At 39.4% G+C, this 15,045-nt stretch overlaps 1 protein-coding gene across 8 annotated transcripts; it reads left to right on the top strand.

Annotated features, from left to right (window-relative positions):
- Positions 1–310: 310 nt before the first annotated feature.
- On the top strand, positions 311–14,409 carry LOC114358395 (zinc finger protein draculin-like). 8 transcript variants are annotated; one of them, XR_003656372.1, is made up of 8 exons: positions 313–559; positions 903–1,035; positions 1,498–1,620; positions 2,425–2,574; positions 2,849–2,953; positions 6,762–7,833; positions 8,536–8,688; positions 9,438–9,576. XR_003656372.1 is itself a non-coding variant. In XM_028312355.1 (7 exons), the coding sequence occupies exons 1-7, from the start codon at positions 416–418 to the stop codon at positions 14,381–14,383; spliced, it is 1,821 nt and encodes a 606-aa protein (XP_028168156.1). In that variant the 5' UTR covers positions 311–415; the 3' UTR covers positions 14,384–14,409. The 8 variants fall into 8 exon arrangements, 7 of the variants coding, with proteins under 7 accessions (XP_028168156.1, XP_028168157.1, XP_028168153.1 ...); XM_028312355.1 differs by lacking the exons at positions 8,536–8,688; positions 9,438–9,576 and adding an exon at positions 14,290–14,409 and having other exon boundaries at positions 311–559; XM_028312356.1 differs by lacking the exon at positions 8,536–8,688 and having other exon boundaries at positions 312–559; positions 9,438–9,582.
- The last annotated feature ends 636 nt before the right edge of the window (positions 14,410–15,045 follow it).

Raw genomic sequence — 15,045 nt, 5'->3', positions numbered from 1 at the left:
GAAAAATGAGAAAAATCTTTCTTCTAGGTAGGTATAGTTCCAAAATACTGGACTGTCCTGTCGATGACATTGACAGTGGGGCGCCACCGTCAATACCGGATTGCTGGTTCAGATTTTTGCCATGTTGGAAACCATATAGTTGAACGATGGTAGCGCCCCCCTGTCATTGAGTTTGGTGGTGGGACAGTTCAGCGTGGGTCAATTTTCTAGTTTTTTTTTTGCAATTGCATTTTACATGTGATTTTGCAATAACGAAACGCAGAATCATAATCGAATAATTTGACAGTTCCATGGCTGATGCACATCACTGACTTGTCAATTTAACCATTTTTTTGTGATGATACGGATTGAAAAATCCGCAATATTTATTTTAATTAAATTAAAATATTTTAAAAGACGACAACAATAAACTAAAATGGATATAAAATTTGCGAGCGTTTACGGAAAATGTCGCTGTTGCTCTGCTATGGGCAGCCACAAGGATCTCAACAAGGAATACTGCTGGAATGGGATTCGCGAAGTGTATTCCGATATATTATTTGAATGCTACAATTTAAAAGTAAGTCATTCTTTTTGTGCAAGTTATTCTTATTCACAGCATCAGTGGACATCCTGTGGCTGCAGTGATGATGATGATGAAACTCTAGCAGCGTTAACTAATTATTTATTGCACCATTACACTGTGTCGGGATTTAGTTAAAAAACATATTTATTATTACATTTTTTTTAGTTCATATTGATCATCACCTATATTAAAGTGATGTGTACCTACCATTTACAGTGCTTCTGATTAAATAGATAAGGTTTTTCTCACATAATTTTATGTTTAGATAGTTTTTTTATTTTAAATTCCTATACTTGTTTGTCATAATAGTTTATTTTAATATTTGTATTATTTTCAGCTTTTGTCAAAGGCCGGGTTATCCACACTCATATGTAACGAATGCGTCACACGCTTGAGAGATGCTTGCAGCTTCAGGATCCTGGTATTCAACACAGAGAGACAGCTGCTGGAAGCTTTGGATTCTGGTCAAAGTAAGTTTGTAAATTTTTGACGTATTTGATTTTGAAGAAAAAGCAACAACTCAACTCTGTTGTGACGACAATAATATGAAATTGAAAAGTCGCGGTGTCTAGTCGCCGCGACTGTCGCCCAGTGTGTGCTATAGCTCAACAAGATTGCTCACTAAGTCAAACTGTGATACATAATAATATGTAATACCCTGGCGATATTTTTGAGCTTTTTAGCTACTTGCCGGATTCGAAATAATGTAAATTAAAAAAACATATTACAGACAACAAAAAAAATAGAACACTACTATCTTAACTATTAGAAATAGGTGCTAAATTGCAACTCAAAAAAGTACCTATAGTCTGTCTGTACATAAATATTATTTACAAGCTATAAAATCTGCACCTACTCTAAAAAACTGTAGCCAAACTGTAGATGCTTGAAAACCATTAAGTGGTCTTTTGAATTTGACTTAAAATTTACAGGCGATATACTAAATCAAGATACAGTGAAGCAAGAGTTCAGTAGTACAGTATCTGTAAAAGAAGAAATAACGAGCAATGGGGAATGTTCGGAAGAAGAGTCTAGCAAATATAATATGTGTGAAGGTTAGTGATTTATGGCTATTATTATTCAAATTATAAGAATTCGTTTCAACAAAGGATGACCACTGCTGGACATAGGCCTCCCCTAAGAATTTTCCATAACGATCGGTCCTGGCGCTATCTGCAGCTACAATCCTATTGAGCTAACTGCATCACCTTCACCTCTCTGAAATGCGATTCTAAGACCCCCCCCCCCATTTGTCCGCACACGCCCCTACGTTCACCCCATCCGAACCAGAGGTGGAATTGTGTAAAGCAATCGTTATCATTTGACAGTTCATAACGTACGATTATTCTGTCAAACGCTTTGTCTAACTGACTTTATCGTACGTTATGAACTGTCAAATGATTACGATTGCTTTACACAATTCCACCTCAGAGCGTCGATGTACGTCACGGCCGCCAAGTGCGCAGTTAACTCGACCAGGTTGTAGATGCTTCATACTGTTTGATAATAAATATAATATACCTATTTCATTCCGCAACCTTCAATGTACAACCTGCGCCAGGCCTCCTGCCTACTCCACAGTGCTTCCCATCACCTATAAGAATGGCCATTGCAATGAGGGTTTTCGCGAATGAAAGATTCGCTAGATGGCGGGACGTGGATGTGGGGTGTGACTGCTGCGTGATTGGTGGATTTTGACATATCTGTCAATGTCATGTCAAAAATAACCAATCATGCAGCATTTGGACCTCGCGTCTACGTATTGCCATCTGGCGGATTTTTCATTCGCGAAAATCCTCATTGGAGTATTAACATTGCATTCAGAATAATTTGTAAAAAAGTATATTTTACCTTTTCAGTAATATACAATACCCCTCCCCCCAATAATGACCTTGTGGAAGGCGAATCAAAACTGATCGCGAGGTTCACTTCGCTTAAACCACTGCTAAAGCGAGTGCACCTCAAGAAGATTTGCCCGAATTTCGTTAAACGCTTGGAAGCACTAAAGGGTGGGTAGTTTTAAAACTTACAATGCTGTAATGTAACTAAACAGTATTTTTATTTATTAACAAAAGAAACTACCAAGAAAACGATTATAAACGTAACAAAAATGCTAGCAGATTGTTTTAAATTCATTGATTATTAACATTAAAATCATAAAAGTAACCAGGATCACGACTCAACAGCTAGAAATATTAACTACGTCTACTATCGGCGAAACCTGAAGCAGCTAGTGTTACAAACTAAAGTGTATTAATGTTACTCAATACCTTTTTGTTTTAGGTAAACATATATCAGGAAAGTCTTTAGAGCGACTGCTACAGACAGACACAGAAAAACTAAAAGGAAATTTAAAAACGGTACCTAATGACCAACTTAACGACGACCNTGAGTCACGCCAAATAATTTTTTGTAGTTGTTGTTGATCTTGAGTTATTTCTATGCAGCGGAACATTTTCTCTATGTCCGCGGTGTATGCATATTTGTATGACCTCCATTTTAAGATAAGGGCCTGAATATCTTTTTGTAGATTTGGGCCCTTTTCTTGTAGTTGGTTGAGACTGAAGCCACTTGTAGTTTTTTGAGAAGCGTTGAACACGACTCTCAGTTTGGTAGTAGTTGATTGTTCACGTAAAACGCCATGATGCGGTAAGTAATGTTTCAGTAGGTAGTATGTAGGTATCGATGACGACGGCTTCATGTGACCAAGTTCAATGTACTCGTTGATAAAGTCTCGGTACATTTGAGCAAGTTTATGGTTTCTCTCAAATCGTCTCTCCAGTTGTAAGTATTGTAAGAGAGCGATAGATCTTGAGTTTCCCATTTTTTCTTCATAGTTAGATAGAAGTGGCATTTCAACGATGTACTTCCCGTTTGAGTGACGTTGCACGGTGTTTGAGTAGTGTTTTTCACAGAAGTCATCCTTAGACAGGTCATTGTCGTCTTGGACGATCTCTTCGCTCTCCCAGTATTTCGATATTTCGTCGAGATCGATGAGGGTCACGTGACAGTTTAAAGTTTTCAGTTTGCCGCACAGAATCCATCCCAATTGTGTTTGTTGTGCAATCGGTGATTGTTGACTTCCTTTGAGTACTCCATCTAGTAAGATGTCGGAGTACACGTCGGCTCCTAGCAGTAGGTCAATAGGGCGCGACATGTGGAAGTCTGGATCTGCGAGCTTCAAGTTTTCTAAGTGTGGCCATTCATTTGGCTCAAATGAGGAGTTTGGCAAGTTGTTAGTGAGCTTTTTCATTACGAGGGCTTGTACCTCAAACTCGTAACTGGAGTAAATGGACTTGCAAGACAGATTTAGACGTCCTTTGCAGTCTCCAGATCCTACTCCTGTTACGGTTGCGTTCAGTCGCTTCCTAGGCAGACGTAGCAGTTGCGCCGCCCTTTCAGTAATTAAGTTCACTTGCGAGCCTTGATCTAGTAAAGCCCGAAGTTTAATTTGAGTGCCGTTTGCAGACATCACTTGCAGCTGTACAGTCGGCAGTAAGATCTCCACATCTTCCGTCGATAGATGATTGGAAGATGGTTGAGAAGAAGTTGAAGGTCGTGGTTTTGAGGTAGTTTCGTTTGATGTTTTAGTTGTTGGTGAATATTTCTTTGTAGAGTTGTGCAATAAAGTGTGGTGTCGCATGTTGCATTCTTTGCAAGTTTTTGTAGAATTGCATTTGTCGTTGCCGTGCCTGTAAGCAGTTTTCGCACAAATGCAGTTTTGCAACAGTGTTATTGCGTTGAGTGGGGTTCATGTCGATGAACTTTGGACATTGCATCAACACGTGATTCTCGTTACAGTTAGGGCACTTTCCATAAGTAGTGTAATAAGTTTTCTTAGGTTCGTTGTTGTATTTCTTGAATGAATAGTTTCTCTCGCTGGTATTCCACGATGGAATGTTTCTGTTTGAAGTTGAAGTCTTCGTAAAAGTATGCTTCTGATTTTGAGTAACAAAAGCTTCTTTTTTGGTGTTTTTCATGGACTCGTACGCCATGAACTTGCACTCGAGAAAGTATAGAAAGTCGTTTAGGGGCTGCAATTCTCTGTGGTCTTGTAGTTCTTTCATGTATTCCGATTAAGTACTTCTGTCGAGTTTTAGTGACATCAGGTGGACAATCAGTGGGTCCCACGTAGTCGTGTCAATGCCAATGTTTGTGATTCCATTCAAACATTCAGTGATGACGTCGTGCATCTATTTCAAGTTGTAGCTATCAGGATTTTGTATGGTAGGCAAGTTGAGCATGGTGTTGATGAAAGATGTAAACTGAAGGCGTCGGTTTCCATAGCGTTGCGTTAGTATCTCCCAGCATGAGTTGTAGTTGTCGGCACTGATACTGAGATGCTGCACTATGCGCTCTGCCTCGCCTCTCAGTTTAAATTTGAGATGCTGCATCTTCTGAGCGTTGTTTATCATTGGATTGTTGTGAATGGTTTCCATGAAAAGATCTTTAAAGGAAATCCATTGAGTATAGTTGCCAGAAAATTCAGGTATTTCCATTTTCGGCGCTGATGTTTCGTAATGCACAGTCGACCATATTCTTGAGTTTAAAACTCGTCGGATGTCGTCATACTTGTCTTCCATTTCGACAAATATGTTGTAGTATTTGTCGTTGGAGCCCTTGTACTTTCTAATTCTTGGAGCTTCTAATTCCCAATGTAGTTTGTCAATGTCTTGCCACTTAGATTTTAGTATAGAGAGATGGTCTTGAAGCTCCCACTTCTCGGTGATTGTTTTGAGGTCAATTTTGGACATAGCACGATCAAGAGCCTTGAAGTTACACATTTGTTTTTCCAGCAGTGAGTTTGATGATGAAGTTTCATCCGAACTGTCCTCCAGCATTCCTGATAGGTCGAATTCCAGAGACTTGGGCTCAGATAGTTTTTTCAGTAAGCTCTCCATGCTTGTTCTAGTAGTTTCGTAAAGTTGTTTCGTATTTTCGTAGATGTTTTCGGTAAAGTAGTTAATGTTCTTGTCTTCGAACGTTTCCAGTAGTTTTTTATGTCGTGCACTGAAGTCGCTCCACTGTGCCTCGAGAGACTCCAGTCGTTTTTAAGTAAGTATTCTTGGTTTTTTCGGTTTTCGCTGTCTTTCTTGTAGTTAGAGCAGAGAGTTTTGATGTTGTTGAAACACTGTTGTTGTAGTTCCAGCATGATGTTGTTGAAGTAGTTAGTTGATTGTAGTTGTAGAAGTTGGATGAAGTTTCGTAAGTAGTTCGTAGCTTAGTGATCTGGCACGTAGTTGACGGTGGCAGATGAAGCTTGGTGTTGGTTCGTTCCAGGAGGTAGTGTAAGTACGTGATAGGACTCCTCTGCGATATGTGCGCCTTCTCAATTGATCTGGGGATTTCCTCTTCCGGAAGGCCAGTCAACCGAATCGCTACCGCAGATTTATCACTGATCACACACTGTACACTTCACTGGTGAATTTAAACTCGAAGGACCATTAAATGTATGGTTTGTAGGGCCATACATTTATCTAAGTAGAGTTGAAGTTAGTTGAAGTCGAGTTGAAGAGCACGTCGAGAAGAGAAGATCTCCAAAGTTTAAAGTTTATATTGTAGTGAAATACTGACAGAGTTATCGTGGCAAATCTTTTCTTGAGTAGTAGTGTTACGTGGGATGGTTGTTGACGTACTGAGTTATAATAAAGAAAAATACTTAAAATAGTAACTAACGCGCGCCCAAAAAGTAGGACGCAAACGTAAGCGTAAAAGTAAGTGCAATGTACGATGGCTTGCCCGTACAAGGTGGGTAGTTTTAAAACTTACAGTGTAGCTAGACAGTATTTTTATTTCAAAAGAAACTATTAAGAGAATGGTTCTAAACGTAACAAAAATGCTAGCAGATTGTTTTAAATTAAATTGGTTGATTTATTATCATTCAAAACATAAAAGTAACCAGGGACTACGGGTGTCTATAGGCGACGGTAATCACTTACCATCAGGTGATCTGTCTGCTCGTTTGCCTCCTGGCACATCAAAAAAAAGGATCACGACTCAAGAGCTATAAATATCTAACTACCTGAAACCTGAAGCAGCTAGTGTTGCAAACTAAAGTGTATTATTGTTACTCAATACCATTTTGTTTTAGGTAAACATATATCAGGAAAGTCTTTAGAGCGACTGCTACAGACAGACACAGAAAAACTAAAAGGAAATTTAAAAACGGTACCTAATGACCAACTTAACGACGACTTAAACGAACCCTTTACTAAAAAGAAGCGAATACAGACCACCAAGTATAAAGAAAAAGACAAACTGGACATTGATAGACTTAAAAACCCATACACCATAGAAAGATTAACTCATGCAACGAATATAACTGCAATACTGGAATTTTCAAATGTAACAGCTTTTAAATCGAAATTCCAAAGAGCTTATCCGTGCTTTTACTGCGAAAAGTTATTTGAAGATTTTGAAGAACTTAAAAAACATCAGAAATCAGATCACACCAAAGAGAATGTCAGCCAAAGCGTTTTAAAAAAGTACAGAGTGGGCAGACCTGATGGAGTAGTTGTTTATGCTGATATATCTGACCTACAATGCACAATTTGTAGTAAGAGTATACAAAGTCTGAACGATTTAAAGAAACATCTAACAGAAGTTCACGGAAAGAAAATGTATTTGGAATTGTCGGACAGAGTTATTCCTTTCAAAGTGAAAGAGAACAGTTTCCAGTGTCAACTTTGCGGTAATCTTTACGAGACATTTGGAGCGATAGAGCGGCATATGAACACTCACTACAGAAATTACGTTTGCGAAGAATGCGATTCTGGTTTCGTGTCGAAACAGAGATTACGAATACACGGCTATCATATGCATTCGCGTAGAACCAAACAGTACCCGTGTGAGGTTTGCCAAAAGCAGTTCCCTTCTCAGCAAAAGAGGAAGATTCACGTTGAAACGGTTCACGAGAATGTGAAGAAATATAAATGTAATAGATGCCCTGAGAGATTCAATGAATACTTCCGGCGACATAAGCATATGGTGCTGGTACACGGAGTAGCTCCTCTAGAATATAAGTGTAACATTTGCGAAAAATCATTCGAACGTCCCTACGCGCTATCCATTCATATGCGAACGCATATACAGCAAAAGGATATATACTGCGAAATATGCCCTTATAGATGCTTTACTAACGTGGAATTAAGGCATCACATGATAAAACATAACGGAAAAAGAATTCATGAATGTTCTGTTTGCAAAAAATCGTATGCTAGAGAGAAAACGTTAAAGGAACACATGCGAATCCATACAAACGACAGAAGGTACGTGTGTCCTGTCTGTGGGCAAGCATTCATACAAAATTGCAGCTTGAAAAGCCACATTAGAAGTCATCATAAAGATTATGGTTTGACGTGAAATTAAATTACTGCATTAATTGTTGCCTAATAAATTATTTTGTTAAATAATCTTGGTATGTATGTTCATTGTATATTTATATTTCTTAATATTACAGTCACCTTGGGTATTTTATTATGAATATCAGGGTAACTTTCAGCAGTAAAAAATGTATGCACTACAATCTACAATGCCTGAAATTCAAAGAAAGGTACCCAAGATAACCGTTATAACTTTACTGTAACTAATAATTTGATATAGAACCTCCTCCTTTTTTGAAGTCGGATAAAAAATATTTCGTCCCCTTTTCATAGAGGAATTATTTTTGTTTTCTGCCTCGAAAAGCGTTTTGTTTTTCCACCTGCACCTCATCAAAATGACATATTTTCTCCTTTTTTTTTCGATTATGATTTTGCCTAAGTTACTTCACTAGCCACTGGCCAACATGGCGATACTTATTTTAACCAATCGCGTTGAAGTAAGCCAAGCCCAAGTGATACGTGATTGGTGCTTTAGTTAGCTGTCATGGTTTGACACATTTTGTGAGACACGCTCAAAAATATTAAATAAATTTTCAGCTGTTTTCACCAAAATGATTTTTCTAGTTCCAAAAAATGGATTTTTTACAGGAACGCGATAATACAACTGATACAGAGTCTAGTTACGGCCACTGCCGATGTTGTTTAGAAGAAGGCTACCACAGGAACATCACCAAAGCTTATCTAAGCAGTGGTTCTAAAGAAATCTACGCGGATATTTTATTAGATTGTTTCAATGTTTTTGTAAGTTTTCTTAATTTTACTACTAAATCTAAATAATCAGTTGCAAGGTCCAAGGATGGATGTTTATTACTCCTTTAGGTTACTTAAAAACCACTAAACATATTTTGATGAAACTTTATTTAAAAACAGCTTAGCATTTAGTTAATTACTTAGTTTGGGACTTGGGTATAAAATGCGCCGTTTTATGCGTAGAATTTAAATGTAACATGAAGAAGGGTTTTAATTAGACCTGTGTCCACGATTTTGGGGGAGGAAAGAGGGGAGTGTAGCTAAATTACGTTCCGTTCACTCATTGGCGAAAGAAATCAACGAAGTTAAAAAAAGAATTAAATTTATTATTTCGCAACTCTGGCGCCCAATATCATTTGGGGGTGTTTTAGATGACACCCCTTAAACCCCCTACATATCTTCTTCTTTTTCTTCTTCGTCGCTACACTCTTGCCAGAGTGGTCGTGGTCGTCACACCAGGTCCGGTGGCAAGTCTCACAATCCGTCGCCATTCCTCCCGCACTGCAGCCTTTCTTGTGCACTCGTGGAGTGGACCATTGAGTGCGGTTTTGACCTGGCCAGTCCAGCGCATTGCCGACCTGCCGCCCGCTCTTGTGCCCTCAATCTTCCCCTGCACGACAAGTTGTTTAACAGTATCTAGTATCCTCAAATTCAAGCAACTAGATTTGTTATTGATACAACAAGAAGAAGGCAACTTGATCCTAAATCCAACTCTAATCTTTCCTGTTGAAATTCTTCAGCTATCAACACATACCAACCTAAGCACACTAATATGCTCCGACTGCGTGGCCCAGTTGCGGGCAGCGAGGGACTTCAAGGCGTTGGTGTTACGGACGGAGGAGCAACTCATGGAGGAGCTACAGAAATGCGACAACGAGCAGATGGTTCTAGTCAATGGTAATTGTACTTATTATTAGGCGTTGATGATTTTTTTGGTGATGATATTTCTGAGTATACATACTCTCCCAAAATTCAACGATAAGCCGGCTCCATGATGTGCATATTACCTACGTAAAAAAACCTATCTTAATTATTTTTTTCTTATTTTTCTTAAAGTTCAACTAGTAATTTTTCCTAAACCTTAGGAAAAGATAGATAAACATTTTGAAATAGATTTTTTTCTTATTTTTCTCAAAAAAAGTAGTCATGACTATAACCGTCTTCTTCTTCTAATTCGTTACGCTCTTGGCAGAGCGGTCGTGGTCACGTTGAGGCCGCCTGCTTCAGACGCAGAGGTCCCGGATTCGATTCCCAGTGGGGGCAAATTTTTCTGTTTAGTTTGGTTGGTGGTAAGGCTTGTTCTAAGTCCGCCTAGCTAGCTCCATACCTCTCTCTGCAGGCCGTAGTGGCCCGCATGGTGGGGAGTAAGGAGGTATGGCAGGCGATGCTCTCCTTCTGCGAGGCAGTTATCTCGCAGAAGGAAGCGGCGGAGAGGAAGCGAGAGGCTTCGGCTGTCGCCCCTATGATCCGCCGCCGTCGTCCAGGGCGTCGCAGGAGGGTTTACAACCTCCACGCTCCTCCTTAGGAGTCTCGACCGCCGGGTATGGGGATGCCCGGCCGGCGCACAACGAGACCCGTGGCGCCGGCGCACCAGTGTCCAGGGCGCCGTTAGCGGATGACCCGAGGGGAATCACTATTCCCCTCGAAGCTGGAGGGGCTCGCCCAAGAGCGAGCTGTAGCCTGAGACGGAGCCGCGGACGAATGTCCAATAGGACAATAACTCGCGGCTTCGTATCAATGGCCCCGGAGGACACCGTCGGGTTTTAGTGGGTAGGCCCCGCCCTCCCGGCGGGGAGAGTCCCACATAACCCATTGACTGACTGTCCCCATCAGCCAGTGGGCATGCGCAAAGCATTTCCCGACGCAAAAAAAAAAAATCTAGCTACCACCATCTTATCTAAGTCTGTCGCCATAACAACAATGCTGAACACAGCTGCCTGTCCCTGCACAGGCTAAACCAGTGTTTCCTAATAAAAATAAAATCAGTAATTAATACTAATACCTTATTTGCCTATTGAAAACAGTCAAATAAGTTATTTATTCACTTAATTTTATTTATTTTGTTTGTTTTGTTTGCTTTTCCACAATGCACGGTCCTATTTATTTATTCATTTAATTACTTGATTTCAGTGCCCATACCAAAGGAAACGTTAGGGACAACGGTAGGCTTCAAAATTGAAGTCAACGACTTTGGAAACTTCACTGAGACCAAGCAGGATGCTGAGAGTGACGAATGTGCGCAAGAGGTGACAATTACACTAAACGATGATAGCAACTCTGATACGCAGATCAGCTGGAATGATTCAAGTTAGTATACTCAATAGCCCCTTTACTAAGAATCCCCTCCATCTGGCCACTAGTTCTTAGAGTAGGCGCACACCGTTGATATTTCGTCGGCGGATAGTTTAGTCGGGCAGTTGATCAGTATGGGCATGTATGGGAGTGCGCACACTACGCCGATTCGGTTTGGCCGATTCTTCATACAATTTAAAATCGAGCACAACTATCGGCCAACTAAAAATCAACGGTGTGCGCCTACTCTTAGTGACAAATAAAAACCGGCCAAGTGCGTGTCGTGCGCAGTGTAGGGTTCCGTAATTGTCCTTCGTTACTACAATATACTTCAGAAGTATTTTCTTCTAAGAAATTTTTTATTAGGTATGAAATTCTATAATATATGAGTAAAACGACTATTACTCTTAAACTAACTGATCTATCTTAACCGCTATAGTTTTCGAAATATGGTCCAACCAACCAACCAACCAATCCAACGATACTCCACACGATGGGGTAGAAGATGAAAAAAAAAAATCATTCCCACTTTACATGCAGAGGAGCTACCCAAAAAAAAATTTTTTTTTTCAAAATTTTATTCTACCGTTTTGTCGGCGTGATTAATATACATACCTCCACAAAATTACAACTCTCTAGTGCCAATAGTTTCCAAACAAAACCTCGGACGGACAGACAGACGGACATAACGAAACTATAAGAGTTGCTTGTCAGGACTACGGAACCCTAAAAATTATGAAAATAAAGGTTAAATAACATTAACTTATTTTGTCCTCAGATAAGCCACCCAAGCAGACCCAACTCCACATAGATCCTAAAGAACGGCTCAAAAGAGCCCTAATCGTGAACACCTACAATTTACTACAATTCTCTAACGCCACACTTTTCAGAAGCAAAATGCGTTCCGCTGGTTTCCCCTGTTTCTACTGCAGAGAGTCATTTGAAGAATTTGACCATCTGAGGCAACACCAAACCGAACTGCATCCAAAAGTTTCGCTTTTAAGAACTCTGAAATTATACACTGCAGAAACTTTAGTTGTATATGCAGACGTTCAAGACTTAAAATGCACTGTCTGCGATATTACGATACCGAGTCTTAAAGAATTCAAAGAGCATCTCATAGAAATACACAAGAATAAGTTTTATTCTAATGTCACGGATCGAGTTGTGCCATTCAAAGTGCTCGAGAATTACTTTGAATGTCAAATCTGTGCGTTCAACTTTGAGACGTTTGGTTCGATAGAAAAACACATGAACACACACTACAGAAACTATGTGTGCAATTTCTGCGGTGCAGGTTTTATAACCACCATGCGATTGAAAAAACATATGGATACTCGACACAGAGACGGGACTTTTCCATGCGACAGTTGCAAAAAGGTGTTCAGAACGCAGCAAAAATTGAGGTACCACGTTGATTTTGTTCATAAAATGCTCAAAAAGGTTAAATGTTCTAAGTGCACAGAGCGGTTTTCAGATTATTTTTTACGGAAGAAACATATGGTGAAAGTTCACGGAGAGAAACCAGTGGTTTACCGTTGTAATGTGTGCAATAAAGGGTATCAGAGACGGTATACTCTCGCCTGTCATATGAAGAGGCACATGGAGCTGAAAGACGTCAAATGTGACATTTGTACATATTCATGTTACAACAAGACTGAGTTGAGGGAGCACATGTTGAAACACTACAAATCGAACATAGAACGGTCATACGTATGCTCCATCTGTAGCAAGAATTATTCGAGAAGGAAGTCGTTGAAAATACACATGAAAAGTCATATGGACGTTATGTGAGAGCACTACAGGTTTAATTATTTAAATAGCTGATGATATGGTGACATAGCCCGATGGATTAGCAAGCTGAAGTGGCAATGGGCAGGGCACATAGTACGCAGAACTGACAGCCGATGGGGCAGCAAGGTTCAGCAGTGGACATCCTATGGTTGAAATGATGATGATGATATGCATGATGGAGCGTGCTATGCTATACTTGGCGTTCCCTACGTGATTGAATCAGAAATAAGGGGATCTGAAGGAAAACCAAAGAACCGACATAGCCAGCAGAATTGCTAAAGCCCGGTCTGTGAGCACGTAGATGTCCAATGACCCCAAGCTACCCATCCTTATCTCTCGCGCGTAATTATGTTGCTATCGCGCTCGCACACTCACTGCGGGTGCCAGTCGCAGACTATAGTTTAAGTGGCAGTGGGCGGGGCATACATAGCTCGTAAACTGATGTCCGTTGGGGCAGAAAACTTCTCAAGTGCCGGCTACGGGCCGGAAGACAGAGTGTGAACAGCATTGCTACTCGTTACACCGACGATCTGGTAATGGCCGTGCCTGGATGCAGGCAGCGTAGGGCCGGTCGTTGAGGAAACCCTTGGGAACCTTTGTCCAGCAGTAGACTTCCTTTGGTTTAAACGATCTGATATCTGCGAGCGAAAGTGCCGGAAAAAGATTTGGTTCCAACGAGACACAATTTCAACGGGACACATTTTCAATCAGACACATTCCCACGTGGACACATCAATTATTGTATCATCAGTTAACCCTTATTCAAATAAAGATAGATATATTACCACTTCGTTTACTTTTAAAAAAGGATCCTAATTTTCGATATGGTGATACTTAAAGATATCGTGGTCACTTATTTATATTTTTAAATATATTTTTTTACTTATCTATGCCAACTTTCAACTTTTCAACGTCATTTGTCACTGTCAGGTAATGTCAAAGTCAACCAAACGGTTTTGGTGTGAAAAATTTCAAGTTTTTAGCGCGCGTTTTTGGTATTTTTGAAACTTTGTTCAACGAAAATTCTGATAAGTGTTTTTTCGATTCAAAATCCTAAACTATAACATTTATTGTATAGTCTCACTTATAGGCAGCGTCTGCAATTGATTTATTCATATAGTTTAGACATTTATATATTAAATAGTTTACCACTGTCCGATCCCGTCTTGACAAAAGTTTGATGATATACAGGGTGTTAGGTAAATGGGTATATGAGCCGACACTAGCCCATGTTAACATGACCATATAAATGGTATAGTGAAATCAGAAATTTGATATCACAAACATACAAAATAAATTTTATAAAATGCGATTTGTATGAAAATTAAAATAATTAAAATGAAGATATCAAATTTCTGATTTCACTATACCATTTATATGGTCATGTTAACATGGGCTAGTGTCGGCTCATATACCCATTTACCTAACACCCTGTATAAAAATAACTGTTGTTTTTTGTATGTGCACAAATTAAANACACATGCGGATCCATACAAACGACAGAAGGTACGTGTGTCCTGTCTGTGGGCAAGCATTCATACAAAATTGCAGCTTGAAAAGCCACATTAGAAGTCATCATAAAGATTATGGTTTGACATGAAATTAAATTACTGCATTAATATAATTGTTGCCTAATAAATTATTTTGTTAAATAATCTTGGTATGTATATTCATTGTATATTTATATTTCTTAATATTACAGTCACCTTGGGTATTTTATTATGAATGTGGGAGTCTGAAACGGAACGCAAGGGAGTGAGTGAGACGGAATGAATGAGGGAGGAAGTAAGAACGACGGGATTTTAAAACAGAAGACGAATAGTATTAAGACGGTTCTAAGACGTTCCTATTTTTTGTGGTTTATCCTGGAGTAAATACAAATACAGCTGATGAAATACAACCTGGGTTTCAATTCCTACATGAATATCAGGGTAACTTTCAGCAGTAAAAAATTTATGCACTACAATCTACAATGCCTGAAATTCAAAGATAGGTACCCAAGATAACTGTTATAACTTTACTGTAACTAATAATTTGATATGGAACCTCCTCCTTTTTTGAAGTCGGATAAAAAATATTTCGTCCCCTCTTCATAGAGGAATTATTTTTGTTTTCTGCCGCGAAAAGCGTTTTGTTTTTCCACCTCGTCAAAATGACATATTTTCTCCTTTTTTTTTCGATTATGATTTTGCCTAAGTTACTTCACTAGCCACTGGCCAACATGGCGATACTTATTTTAACCAATCGCGTTGAAGTAAGCCA

The sequence above is a fragment of the Ostrinia furnacalis genome, unplaced genomic scaffold (genome assembly GCF_004193835.3).
Source record: "Ostrinia furnacalis isolate ACB-3 unplaced genomic scaffold, ASM419383v2 OfSCF3909, whole genome shotgun sequence".
NCBI classification, from domain to species: Eukaryota; Metazoa; Arthropoda; class Insecta; order Lepidoptera; family Crambidae; genus Ostrinia; species Ostrinia furnacalis.
This window is presented reverse-complemented; position numbering and strand designations above follow the sequence as displayed.

Bases quoted from the DNA above. Each gene is read 5' to 3' on its own strand.
- LOC114358395 (XM_028312355.1), top strand. From the start codon at position 416: ATGGATATAAAATTTGCGAGCGTTTACGGAAAATGTCGCTGTTGCTCT. The intron at 560-902 runs GTAAGTCATTCT...TATTATTTTCAG, and splicing joins TTGAATGCTACAATTTAAAA to CTTTTGTCAAAGGCCGGGTT. The intron at 1,621-2,424 runs GTTAGTGATTTA...TTACCTTTTCAG, and splicing joins CAAATATAATATGTGTGAAG to TAATATACAATACCCCTCCC.